Raw genomic sequence first — 15,012 nt, forward strand, 5'->3', positions numbered from 1 at the left:
AGAATGTTGCTGATGCCATTGCAAGAGTTGGAAATGTGTCTCCTGAGTCCTGAAAAAAAATCAAAAGAGCCAAAAGGGGGAAGGGGTAGAATCCTCGATCCCCTAACTTTTCCAGGTCCCAAAGGGCCCGCACCCTCAAGTCAAATTTGATTTTAGTATGGGGTTTGCGGACCCCAGGGCAAACTTTGTGGTTCTTAGCAGGGCTCTTGAGATTCATCAACCCTGGGGAAGGGATTGAAAACCAACGGCAAGTATCTTAGAGTTAAACTGGACCTCCTGCTACATCCATGGAACTGGAACAGGTCTACAGACCTAGTGGTACATCGAGCATGGGCCTGCACACCCTTAAACAAAAAAAGGTACATAGCCTAAGGCTGTGCACAGTGGGGGATGGCCTCCCATAGCAGACTGAGCCAGGCCAGGCTTTGCAGGCACCACCATTTGGAAGTGGCTGAATGCTTTGTGAAGCACTGGTTGGCGGCCCAAGTTCAGGTGGGAGCAGGGCCTGGACAAAGGCCAAATTATACAGCCAACAATGCAAATTATGAAGCACATTCTCTGACAATATCATTTTTACCCATTTGAGACAGAAACAACAATTACTTTTACAGCAGCAAATTATGCAGATTATGCAGTCAATTATGTGGCAAATTAGGTCAATCCATGATTATGCAGTAACCGCTACTGCCACAGAAAGACATAAATCAACTAGCCCTCACCATTGTCAATTATTTTCATAATATTTGCTTTCATGAAAGGTAGAGAAAACCTAATTATTCTATTTGTAATTGGTGCCCAGTGTTAGCTGCGCTTTGACGATTTCTTTTTTCAATTTAACTACTTCTAACGAAATATATAAATAAATAATACATAACAGATGACATGTAAAATTGCCCTATGTTCTCACTGTGGGGTTCCACTAACATTATCAAACCAATTAGCCTTCTGCCTCACGGTTTATGATGTCACTAGAACTTCCCAGTGGCAATATTGGGCCATATTTCATGGTTACTGTTATGTGTCCTATGAAACTATGAAAAAGAGGGATAAGCATTTAAATATTTCATTTTTAGATTATACATCAAACAAGGATTTGCTCACAAAAAAAAAAAGATTGAGCTTTTAGCTTTTTATTGTAGCTTCTGGCTTCACCAACTGTATGTCTCTATAACATGCTGTGAAGAATGAATCCCAAGGATTGAAATGGAAGCACTTAAGATCAAAGCCCTTGAATGCAATGAAAGCACTTCTTAGGACGTGGTATGATACACCAAGAAGCAAACAGCATGAGATACTAAAGGTGAGAGAGGTTTATACATAGAGTCCAACCTAGGAATATTTACAAAAGATTAATGACAAACACATGCAGCTGCTCAGTCAAACCAAGGCTAAAAAGTGATTCAAATGTTTCTCATTCCCTTCTCATAAGAGTAATCTAAACATTTTCAATAAATCATGGGTTGAAATGCACTATGTTGAAACAATGACTTACCACATAAAGAAGCATTGACAGAGTACTGATAAAACTGCCATTATTAGTATTGATGGCTATTGAATTTCCAAATCTGTAGAGAAAAAGATAGTGAATTAATATGTGTATCGGTGTCATTGGCTCCATATATGATCTATATATTGATAGGATATGTTACGATAACACCACACATTTTAAAACGTTCTTGTCTTTTGATGTCTCCAAGGAGGAAACCAACTGCTCATCCTCACTATGACAGCAACCAGACCAGGCAAAGAATTGCAAATCAACGAAAATGGCACACACAAATGCCAAGCACTATAGTTTGAGAAAAGAAGGAGCTGCAGCCTTTCTCGTATAATGTCCATACACCTCTTGACTCTCCTAAGTATGTAATGATAATGTTTCATGCATGAAATCTATCGAAGTGCTTAAGTGCTGACCAGTTAATAGTAAGGTTGTGAACCTATAAATGGAATTATAGATGGGTAACAGTGATACACGAGTAGGGGAGTAATTGGGGAACCATGCATAAAATGGCCTCTCCTCCCTCTCCCAAATAAGAACAAGCATTGGCATAGTCAATAGGTCTCGCCTTTGGGACCTTATAAGAGTTTAACCATGCAACAGTTAATGTTGTTGCACCAAAGATATCGTGCTGCATAACTAAATACTTATAAGGTCCCAAAGGCGAGACCTATTGGCAATGCTTGTTTTTGTTAGGTACAGGAAGATTAGGTGATTTACCCAGAATCACAGGATGTTCAGCGTCATTGCCGAGACTCGAACCCAGTTCCCCAGAATCGAGCTCGAACGCCATAGCCGTTAGGCTGACTCCTCTCCCAAAAATATTTTCCACAGGAGTTTCCTACTCTAGCCCACAGTACTCACACGCTGCAACACGTAGCTTCATCCTTGAATATTGTATTTTGAGGACATCCCACAGAACACTGATGTACGCACTGTAACCAAACCAGGGGAATATATCTACAACAACTGTGCCTGCCGCAAACTGGGGTTTAGGGCAGGCTCTAACAGCAATCTATGGAGTGGCATTTAAGTAACACTTGGGACTCAAAACTCACTTCACATCAGTAGTGTCATGCAAAGCCACCATTAATGTAAGCACTGTCATGTGTGCGATCATGAGCAGCTAAAAACAACGGCACCGGACATAGCTTTGTGCCATGCCTTGTACCCAGTGCCCCTAGTCTGAGTCCCCTCCTCAAGTCATGTTTTATGGGACACTGGTAACCACCTAACATGGTTGATGTGCACTAAAAGGTCCCTTGCTATCAACACAGTGAATCCAGTATAATTTTCTGCTGGGAGCCCATAAAACTTGGTGAAATGGCAAGTGCAACTTTGTATAAACTGCAGCGAGACAGGAAATATAATTTGGGACTGGTGGACCCCCCTGGTTTGCCGTGAAGCAAGAATTCCCTGTTGGGCTACGTGAGCAGCAGTGTGACCTGAGGTGATGTCCTTGAGCTTGCGTTGAGATGGAGAGCGGCCTGCACACTAAAGTGAGGGGCCTGACCTCCCATCCCTTCTCCAGGCCCCTGGTTCCTTTAATGGCGGCTGGAACAACATGGAGATTAGGGCTGGAAATTACATAGCGCTGCCCCGCTGAAGTACGAATCTCCAACAAGGTGAAAGTAAGTGGGCTATCCCAGAGTCATCAATGCCCTATGAAAGTGAGGGCAACACAACGTACAATTTATTAGCCCAGGAGTCAAGTGCAGCGGACTTAAAACATAGCGGCATACATTATTACCAGGCATCAGAATAGCATTAAGTATAATGTCAAGAAAACTTAAGTGCTGCATCCTTCTACCGCCTCCTTAACTTTAAGTGTTTAGCCCAGACTTGGTCACTGCAGGTATCTTTGATACCAGCACAGAGTACGCTAAAAGGAGCCCACCTCAGTATAATTTTATAACAAGAGAAGAGTACTAGGCTTATGTAGAGAGCAACAGACATTTGCTCGTACCGGTCCTGGCAGAAGCCTGGAGGGGACCCCCCCATGGAGTTTGGTGGGCTGTCTGTCTTTATCAGAGAATAAAGACAGTAGCATGCCACTGCCTCTATTAGTGCAGGACGGCCCACAGCATTATACGGTCTCAAGATGGGCAGGGCCAGAGCCGGTACAGTGACGTCACAGGCTATGAAAGCAATGGAAGAGACTGTGATTATTTATGAGCCGACTCACACTGCCCAGGCCGCATACTCGAATCCGACTAAGCATGTTATAGCACTTGATAAATGGGACCAAATCCTAGCGACAATAAGAGTCACAAGGGCTGCGCTGGAAGAGAAGATAGTAGCTATAGACCTCAACCTGCTGACAGATGACCCATGTAAACTTGAAGACAGGGTCCGACACAAAGAGGCTTTGCTAACACAGACCAACGATAGGAAAAAGCAGGTACAAGAACTCACAGATAGAATACGCTACTCAGAGGGTCGAGCGGAGGGCTGAGAAAGGTGAAAAAACGTGCACATACTTAACATGCCTGAGAACCCGGAAGCCTCGGCAAAAGTGAAAGCGTTTCCCCTGCGGGAGCGAGCAGCACCAGGAGCGATAATTGCTACCATATGGCGCCGCTCGCTCCCGCAAGTGAATCGCCAGACGTGCACTCGTTGCCATTGAAAGGCAATGGAACGCGTGCACGTTTTTGGCTGAAGAGCCGAAGCGATTGCTAAAGGTCTTTTTGTCTCAGCAGCGCATGCGCGCTGCGTAGGCGAGACCTAAAAAGGTACCTGGCTGTCTGCCAACCACCGGCAGGATACGAACTGCAGGAAGTACTGGGCAACGGCTGAGTCTGCAGCGCCAGGAGGCAAGAGCGAGGGAGAGAAGCTGGGAGAAGGAAAGCAGCTGGGCAGGATAAAAACTGCAGGAAGTGCTGAGCAACAGCTGAGTCTGCAGCGCCAGGAGGCAAGAGTGAGGGAGAGGATCAGGTCAGCATGGAGGTTTCAAGGGTGGGTCTGAAAAGCAAGCAGGGTTGGGTAGAGTCTGTCATGTGTTACGAGGGTTAATGGAGCAGCTGTGTCTTTTAATGGGTTAGTTTGAAGATGACTCCCTGTGAAATGTGAAGGCCAAGACACAGAGAGCTAGGATGTAAGGTTTGTAGACGAGTGAGTGGTTTGCTTCACTGATGGAGTAAACGCAAGAGTGCTGTTTAGTAGCTTGAACTGCCCCCTATGCTGTGCCTGCTCTTCAGTGGAGGAACCTTCCCTTGTTGTTGTGTGCACTTCTATTCTGTGTGTGATGAACGCAGGCACAGCCCTGCCTGTTTAGTAACTTTTTGGTATGTATGAGGAGCGCTTGCCCTGCCCCCTGTTCATAATCTACCTTTTCTGTGCAGGTGTGAGTTAATTGTGCACTGCTGCCACTTGTGCAGTTGTTGCTCATAATTTCAACCACTGGATTATGCGATTTAGTGGCCTCTGCGTTTTCCACATAATTATGGATTTGACACATAATCCATCTGCTGCAAAATTTGAAGATTTTTAACAAAAAACGCTTCTAGCTCAAACGGAACACAAGTTACTATAAATGCAGCGAGACGTGTTGCTGAGCAGGGGGAGGCCCCTCATAAAGGTTGACTGGTCTCATTTCAGTTGCCTATTGCTGTACTTTGGTGCTAATCTGGTACAAATGAGGTAACACTTTGCCAAGAGAGTGTTAACATGTAAAATGACCAAGTAATGAAGTAATACTACCACAAAAGTGGCTGCATTACGCTGCATAATTTGGCTTATCTTGCTACATTTTTAAGTCAAACCTGCCACATAATTTGGTCCTTCTCTACACACAGTTCCAGTGGCCCTGCCTATACTGTAAAAGTGTGCGAGTTCAGCTTGCACTGCTGCCACTTGTGCAGCGTCTGTTTCGAGTGTGGAGAAAGCTGGCACCAATTCTTTGCATGTTGTGAGGTACACTTGCATTGCTGTACTTGTGCACAAGAAATGATTGCATTATGTCTGCCTGTGGTGTAGATTATGTGTGTCTCTCACATCGCTTCTACCTGTGCTGTACATTCTGCTGTACATTCTGTGTGTTTTGCTTCTGCCAGCGCTCTATATTCGGTGAGTGTGTCTGTCCCATTACTGCTGTTTGTGCTGTACATTGTGTCACATTGCTCCCATCTGTGCTGTACCTGTTACTCTGCAGTGCTGCAACTTATGCTGTTACGCCATTAATTAATGAATTTGTGCAGGAGTCGGGACGCTTTTAATGCTGTTGCTTAAGTTCTCTTTCTGAGAGATGTGTGTAGTTGGGACCGCTAGAACTATTTTGTGTAGGGGAGACTTGCACTATAGCGGCCTGAGCTGGAACTGGTCTGTGTGAAGAACGATTGCACCACTTGTGTTTGAAACTTACTGAAAGGTTTCCTGGAGGGTGTGTCTGACTGCTCTGTCGAAGTCTGCTCTCCCCCCACAGCATCAGAGGCAGCAAATAGCAGATTAGGGCCTGGCAAAAGGAAGGTCAAACTGTGGACAAGTGATCTGCTTTACAGCTCACATGTGCAACATAGTGGGCAAAAACCATTGGTTGTTCAGGTAGTTCCCGAATGTTTCATTATGTCCTGGTCTGGTACAGCATCAAGGAGCATCATTTCTCCGCAGCAGCAAATCATATGGGCGTCTATTTTCAACGTGGAGTCGGAATTACCATTTTCACTCCTAGCGCTACAGCACCATTGCAGGTGTACTACATAACAATAAATTTCAACAGAGTCCTTTATTTTATTAAGGTGGGAGAGCATATTTATTGCATAGGTAAAAACCATTGGCATTTATAATGTCAATAGCCCCAACTCCAGCAATTGCGAGACCTATTGCATTTCCAATGCTTGTTGTTCTTGGGGCTCTCTACCAGTTTGGAAGAGCACAATGGGCAGACCAGAACGTAGGGCCTAATTTGTTACCAAGTAAATCGGGCTTTGGTTCTAAACAGGTTTTTTCATAATGCATAGGAACTTGATGAAGGAATACTTTTTTTTGTGTTAACATTTTTTATTAGCATTTCAGAATCATTAAACAAAAACAAGAAAACTCAAATACAAGTAATAAGGGTAAGGATCATATGATAGAAATTAAAAAGTAAATCCATATATAGAACAATATTTAATATTATGCTATCTAGGACAATAAATATATATAACAATATATAAAGGAAAGAGTGAAAAAGCATATACAATCAAGTTTTAAAAACTAAATGATAACAAATACAAACATGTTAAGAAAGTAAAAAAGGATTCCATATCTGTGAAAATAACTCTAGTTGATCTTGAATATTATATATAATCCTTTCATGCGAAGCATTTTGAATCATAGCAGACAACCAGGACTCTTGAGATGGTGGAGTGGAAGATTTCCATTGTCTTAATATACAGATTTTAGCAGTTGCAAGCGCGGTATGTAGGAAACGAGATTGTGGTTTAGAAAGAGTGGGAACATTTCTGAAATCATGTAATATAATATTAGCTGTGGAAAGGGGTAAATGCAGTGAGATAGACTTATGTAAGGTCTGACCTATGTAAGACCAATAATGTTTAACCAATGGACACGTGCAAAGAATATGAACAATATCACATCCAGAAGCATTACATCTCCAACAATTGGAATGCGGTAACAAGCCTTTCTTATATAACCTAACCGGGACCAATGCCAGTCATGTAGAATTTTAAATAAGCAAAACTTTAAACGAGCTTCTCAAGCTCCCTTATCCAAACCATCTAGTATATTCATCCATTCCATATCTGAAAAAGAAGTCTGTAAACGTGTTTGCCATTTATGTCGGGGATCGCAGGATAATGGGTGTGAAAATAATTGTGATGTAATTGTTTTGTAGAGACCTGAAATGACACCTTTCTGTTTGCACCAAATTTTTAAATAAAACACTATTGGTGAGATAGATAATTACCAAGGTGTCGAACCAAGAGCTTTGAGAAGAGATTTTCTAAGTTGATCGTATTTGGCATGCTGCAGCGGGGATAAGTTGAATTCATCCATTAACTGTGATAGAGGTTTAAGATCCCCGTCATGGAGAATTTGGTCCAGTGTGAGAATGCCTGCCGATTTCCATTGAGGCCATAGAAAGCTTCTACCTTTAATGCGTATTCTGGAGTTGTTCCATATAGGAGCCTTTACATGTAATCGAGAATTAATGCCCAAGATACGATGCGCTCTTTGCCATATCTTACGCATTGCAGACAATAGGGGGTTACGTGGATCTATTTGGCTTGAACCAGATCCATATAAAACTGCAAGACCATTTGTTGTAGAGAGAAGATGACGCTCAACATGGACCCAATGTGGTGTATTTAAATTATCTTGGAGCATGTATGAGAGCTGAGATAAATGCAAGGCAATGGTATAATGTTCAATGGAGGGAAGACTGAGACCACCATAGGAATGATGAGCATTTAATTTATGTATAGCCAGGCGAGGTTTAATAGAACCCCATATGAAAGATTTAATTTTGGAATCTATAAGGCGCAATGTGGATAAGGGAACATGAAGAGGAAGCATACCAAGAATATAAAGAAAGCGCGGTAACGTAACCATCTTCACCTTTTGAACTCTACCCCATAAAGACAGACCCAGCGCTTCCCATTTATCCAAATCTCGTTGCATCTGAATGATTAAAGGCCCTAAATTATCTGATACCATGGCATCCAATCCCTTATTTACCAAGATACCTAAATATTTTAACCGAGAAGGTTGCCAATGAAATGGATATCCCTGTATCACATCCCTTGAGGTGCCATCTGAAATGGGAAGTGCTTCACTCTTATCCCAATTTATTTTATACCCAGAAAAAGAAGAAAATTCCTCTATAATTTGAAGTAATGATGGTAAAGATCTGTTTAAATCAGTAAATCATCCGCATATAGATAAAGTTTAGATTCACCCACCGGTAAGGAAATACCAACCACATTGGAAGATTGCCGAATAGCGGCCGCTAAAGGTTCAATGGCTAATAAAAATAAAAGCGGGGAGAGCGGGCATCCCTGGTGGGTGCCTCGCTGTATAGTAAAAGTATCGGAAGTAAATCCTCCACAGTTGACCAGTGCAGTGGGTTGTTCATATAACAATTTAATCTTTCTTATAAATTGTTCTCCCAAACCAAATTTTTCTAAGATTAGGAATTAAAAATCCCACTCCACTCTATCAAATGCCTTTTCGGTGTCTAATGATAATGCCAAAGCATCATCCTGTAAACATTTAGCAGTATGCGGAGTGTGAGCTAGGGAGCGTAAATGATTTCTGGAAGATCGACCAGGTACAAAGCCCACCTGAGTATTATGAATGACAGAGGGAATAACTCTGCGCAGACGAGAAGCAAGAATACTAGCTAAAATTTTAATGTCACAATTAAGAAATGAAATGGGACGATAACTGCTACAAAGAAGTGGATCTTTTCCTGGTTTTGGTAAAACTGCTATTACTGCTTTATTAGATCTATAATATAACCTAAGGTGGAAGTGCGTTCGGCTTCTTGAAATGCCGCATGAAAACAGTCTATAATTTTATCTCCGGACCAGCGATAAAATTCTGCTGGAAAACCATCCTCTCCTGGTGCTTTGTGATAAGGAAGTTTAAGGATAGCGTGAGAAATCTCTTCTTTACTAATGTCTTCATTCAGTATGGATCTATCTTCATCAGAAAGAGATGGTAATTCTAATCCATTTAAAAAAGACAACATTTTACCCTGATCTATATGGGCGTCTGGAGTGTATAAAGATTTATAATATGTGGCAAATTCATTAGCAATATCCTGAGGACATGTTAACATGGAACCCTTAGAGGATTGTAAAGCAGGGATAGCCATAGCAACCTCTCTTTGCTTCAATTGTGCTGCTAGAAGTCCACCCGCTTTTTCACCCTGTTCATAATGCCTCCCTTTCATTTTTTGTAAGGCATATTCCGCCTTAGAGGTGAAAAGAGAATTTAATGCCATGCGTGATTGTTCCAGTAATTTTCGATTTTGTAAAGTAGGGCTTTTAGTATATAAACGTGTGAAATTGGTAATGTCCTGTTCCAATTGATTTTGTTTAGCAATATTTTGTTTGTTGAACTGGGCTGCATCTCGCATAAGTCTACCACGAATATCAGCTTTAGCAGCAGCCCATATGACCCTGTGAGAATCTACTGAATTTTGATTAAATGTGAGATAATCATGAAGATGTTCTTGTAATTGTTTTTTACCAAGGGGTGTTTTATGACGTTGGATGTTCATTCTCCAGGGTTTACAACCTGGTTTGGGTGTCCCAGTCTGTAGACACAAGAGGACCGGAGAATGATCAGAGATGGAAGCCTCCAAAATACAAGAATCTTGAATCGTTGGACCGTTCTCTGAGAAATTAAAAAGTAATCCAATCTCGATAAGGTGCCATGGGAGGGAGATGTGAATGTATATTCAACATCAGTTGGGTGTGATAAGCACCAATGATCTATAAGGCCGTTGTCTGCAATGATATCATTCATAAGGGCTCTGTCCGCTGCATTATTCTTATCAAGAGGTCCAGTTTTGTCCAAAACTGAATCTCTCACCAGTATCCAATCGCCTCCGATGATGTTTTGTGAGGCATCAATCTCCGACAGCAAACGATTCAAACGTAGAAAGAAATCTTTTTTAGCACCAGTAGAAGCATAAACTAAACCCACACATATATGAATATTACCAATGCACATTTTTGCAAAAACATATCTGCCTTGTGAGTCTTCCCATGTTTTAAGTACACAAACTGGTAATGTTTTTCTGATAAGGATTGCTACCCCACATTTTCGAGTAGAGCCTGCTTCTGAAGAAGTCCCATTGCTGATACTACTGTGGATAACTTTACCCACCCAATCTCTACGAAGTTTTTCAGACTCGAGTGTATTAAGATGAGTCTCTTGAAGAAGAGCCACATCCACCTTTTTAGATTGTAAATAGGAAAGAACCTTCTTCCGTTTGATATAGCGTGTTAATCCATTGACATTCCAGGATATAGCAAATAATTCATTAGCATGGACCATGTTAGAAATAAAAAAATAAAAATAAAAAAAATAATAAAAACAAAATAAATAAAAAGAGAGACTTGCAAAAAGATGTGATGGAAATGGGTATAGGAGAGGAAAGGAAAAACCCACCAATAAGAAAGATAAATAAAGATAAAGTATAGAAAGCAAATAAAGAAAGATTTATAGACTACAAAAGAATAATAGAAAGAGTATAATAGAATAACAATAGACTTTTAACCGCGGGTCTGGGCGCACTAGAGCACCGCTCTGGGCTGGGACTCCATTAATAAGGAAAATCCAGGGCTAGAACATTTAAAGAGAGAAAAAAGAAAAAAAAAAGCAATTTAAAGTGGCCAATAACATTGATATGAGAAGCTAGGAAAGAAAAACCCTGAAAGAATAAAATAAAGTAAAAATAGAAAATATGAACTAAGCTGGTAAGGAATATGAAGGGATATAAAATCTGCCCTTGAAAGGATAGCATATTAAGAGAGCATAACATTTATAATATAACATTTTGGAAATGTATTAGAAGATTTAAGTCATAGTAAATTAAATATTGATAAAGATATAGGATTTTAAATATATAAATATCTAAGAATAGGTCAAATAGTCAACATCAAAGATAAAATAACGATATTGCATGTGATAGAAAAATCATGCACTAATAACCTATAAAGGACATCATCAAGAAATATAATAGTAGTGAATAATCAAAATCCATAACCTAAATAATAGCCCTAATAAAAGATAAGCATGAAAAGTTAATACTGAGACATTTTGATGACTAATATATGCAAAATGCTACAGAGTTGTGACTATCTATTCATGAATACAGGAAAATAAATAGAACATTCCAAAAGGACAAGAGAATTTAACCAGTAAAACAGCACAGAGTTCATCTATACCTGTCAATTAGAGAGACATAAGCAAAGGTAGCTGCAACCTATGACTTAATAAGTTATATAGGAGCCATGACATCAAAATTATTTCTCATTAGAGGCAGACTTTAGAGGAGAACGGGACTTATCTTGACGTTGTTCCTGAGTTAAGATGGAGACAGTATTTCAGGCGGAAGATATATCATCTTGACAGTGAAGAGACCGTTCAAATTCTCTGCCTCTTTGACGGGATTCATGTAGATTGCGACGCATGTCCTCCACAGATGTGGGAATAGCTTGAGGATTCCGAGAAGGAGCAGGGGTAGGAGCAGACTGCGTGTCCATGTCTTGAGATGTCATGTCAACCAAGAAACGTTATAAGTCATCTGGATTGTAGAAGTCTCTGGTGTCCCCATTCTTAGAGACTCGAAAGCATGCTGGATCAAACAAACCACACTTAATGTCCAATTTCCTCAATTGAGGTCTCAGGGAGAGAAACGCTTTCCTTCTTTCATCGGTGTCACGGGAAAAATCAGCTGCCAATCGTATTTCATATCCGTCATAAGAGTAGGAACCCTGAGTACGTGCTGCTATCAGTAGTTGTCGAACTTGCTTATGCCTTAGGAAACAAGCAATAAGGGGTCTTGGACGTGTGTCTTTACCGTGCCGTGGAGGACCTAATCGATGTGCTCTTTGGATCTCAAGCGGTGGATCGAACTGAATGGCAACTAATTTAGGGAGTACATCACACAAAAAGGCTCTGGTATTCTGGCCTTCAATTTTTTCTGGAAATCCAAAAAACCGAATATTGTCTATTCTGCTGCGGTCTTCTAAATCCACTAACTTACTACCAGAAAAAGAAGATCTTCATCTCTAGACTGTGTTGAAGCGATTTTATTTTCAACAATTGTCAAACTTTGATCAAGACCCTCGGTTTTAGCATGGAATAGTGCTATGTCAGCTCGTATTGATTTAGTTTCTGGTGTAAGAGATGAAATGTTTATATCCATGTCTGTTAGCCGACAGCTGATTGTTGAAATTTCTTGGAAAAGACGATCCATGGCAGCATTGGATGCCGCCGAGGAAGTATTATGTGCCTTATTAGAAGTTGATGCAGTGGAGTTTTTCCCAGACATCTTGCGTGGTTGTTTTAATACATCAGCAAATAAAAGTGAATGAGAAGGTTTGTTTCCACTCTTGTTATTAGACATTCACTTCTAACTTCAAATGTCGGGGAATATTTAAAACTGCAGACAAACAACCCTTCAAGTAGAGCGAATGTAAGGCACCAAGATGAGTAATCTTCAGTTGTGAATAAATAAATAATTATCAGAATATTAAATGAATTAGCACTTAAATGACATATGAGCCAGATTCCACAAAGCAAGATATAATCAAGTGCTATTGGAGTCAAAAAGCATTGAGGAAAATATTGCAGCACTTTTATGTAGATTAGTAGAGTAAGCAACCAGTAAACCTGCAGCTGAAAAATCTCCTTATTTTAATGAAAATTATCATTAGAGAAATAGGTTGCGTATAAATATTGATGATACCATTTGAATATTGTGGTAGAGCATGAAAAGCATGACCAACAAAAATGAGCTCTTAAGCTGATAGACATATGTGTAAATGGAATATTGTAAAGACTTAAGTTGTGAGGAGAAAAAGAAATGAGGAGTTTGCGCTATATGAATAGCATTGATGCATATTGATGTACATGCAGACAGCATTTAACCTTTCAGGGGATGCTGGAAAAATCACTGCAACAATGATTTCCCTCACTTTCTTTCAGTAACAATCCTCATGTGAGAGAAAAAATGCAGATTGCGCAGTTCTGCACTTTGATTATGTTAAGCCGAAAGTGGAGTCGTCATTCATCATATATAAAATATGAGACCGGGAATATTACATCTGGACTGAGGCCTGCAACACTTGTAACCCAATTAGCAGGTAAGCATTGAATATAATGTGCTATCAACTCACTTCCTTTTTTAACACATGTCTGTACATCGATTACTTTTAGCAAAAAGTAAAGCTGCCTTTTTTCATAAATAAAGATGGTTTCTTATATCCAGGTTCACATTGTTCCATTCTTAGTCCATTTAGCAGAGGAGGCAGCAGGAATACAAGTCACACATGCTCCAGGGAACATAAATTATTACTGGGCCCGGCAGCCTGTGTTGAAGCAATGTTTCTTATTTCACTGAAGCAGTTGAAAAAAGCTTAACCTTAACCCAGAGAACATAAATTACTGCTGGGCCTGGCAGAAGTGTATTGAAACAATGTTTCTTGCTTGAAAAGGACCTGTGGAAAATTGCTTAAAAAGGCAACTTAATAAGGAGGAGCAGCAGTGAGGTCATCGGGAGTTCAGGTTACGCAAGCACCAGTGATCCTAGGATTCTGCTAGGCCCGGCAAGCCACAATGTATCCACACCTCAGAAAAGCCAGTTACAGATGGTCTAGCAGGACGGAATTTTCACAGCTGACAGCTTCAATGTTCCGATTACTCAGAAATGCCAAAATAACATCCTTAGACACCTGCAAATAGATGTTCAATCCATTTGAGTGCCGACCCAGAGCAGAGCCTCACAGTTAGGCGGCCATCTTCCTACGTGGCCAGACCACGCCCCAAAAGGAATACTTCTTAATCGAATGCCAATGTAGTCCTTTGAAAGATGTAGCAGGAATATCTAGGATTAGGCGAGCTGCAGAGTCCTGGCTAAACTGCTGTTGTTTTAACATATAATCAGGAAGTCCATTGTAGACAGAGTTCCCAAAGTCAAGGAGAAAAATAAACAGTGAGGGGCGTAATTATGAGAGCCCTGCTTCACTTTTGCAGCAGGTAAAGTGGTGCATGTGTGATACTGGGCTCTGAATCAGATTTATGAAGCCACGCAAACTCACCTTGTGTGACTTTTAGTGGTTGAGTAAATCTTGAGTAAGGCAACACAGTGCAAATCGCTGCACCACCTTACTCTGAGCCCAGCAGGCGTTGCATGGGCATTGCGGTAAGCTTTTCCCCATGCTTCACTTTTGGATTTTGATGCTATGTCAGATTTACAAAATCGCGTGAACCTGGGGAAACGCCAAATCCTCACGCCTCCCGAGGTGAGGTTTTATTTCTCTCAGTTTTTTACCTCTTTCTGTGAGTGCTGCATTCTGCAGCACTCATAGAAAGAAGAAAACACCTCATGGGATTGTTTTTGTGCAGGAACGTGCAACTTGCTGCACAAAAACAATCCTTCCTGACAACTAAGGTACTTTTGCACATTGGCGCAAAGATGCCTGTATTGAAGGCAGGATTGTTTTTGAGCAGTAAAAGCACTTTCCTGCACAAAAACAATCCATAGAGGCATTTTCCTCTTTCTACCTGGGAGTGCTCCAAAATCGTCCACCTCCCCAGGTGAGGAGGAACGAGGAGAATTATCTTTGTTTTTTCTCCTTTATTCCTCTTTCTATGTGTGCTGCATCACACATAGAAAGAGGAAAGAGCCTCTGAGGATTGTTTTTGTGCTGGAAGTTGCCCCTTCCTTCAGCTAAACAATCCTGCAAGCAACAGAGACATCCTTGCACCATGGTGCAAGGGTGCCTGTGTTGGCGCTAGGCTGCCAAAACGACACAAGGGGAAAGGACAGGAATGCA

The 15,012-nt window shown here is 40.9% G+C and overlaps 1 protein-coding gene across 1 annotated transcript in view; it reads right to left on the bottom strand.

Annotated features, from left to right (window-relative positions):
* Positions 1–15,012, bottom strand: part of LOC146805263 (zona pellucida-like domain-containing protein 1) — a 516,659-nt gene that overhangs the window by 302,476 nt on the left and 199,171 nt on the right. The window contains exon 5 of the mRNA XM_085622433.1: positions 1,493–1,565. Coding sequence (XP_085478559.1) covers positions 1,493–1,565 — 73 coding nt within the window. The remainder of the gene's footprint in view (positions 1–1,492; positions 1,566–15,012) is intronic.

The sequence above is a fragment of the Triturus cristatus genome, chromosome 8 (genome assembly GCF_964204655.1).
Source record: "Triturus cristatus chromosome 8, aTriCri1.1, whole genome shotgun sequence".
Classification (NCBI taxonomy): Eukaryota; Metazoa; Chordata; class Amphibia; order Caudata; family Salamandridae; genus Triturus; species Triturus cristatus.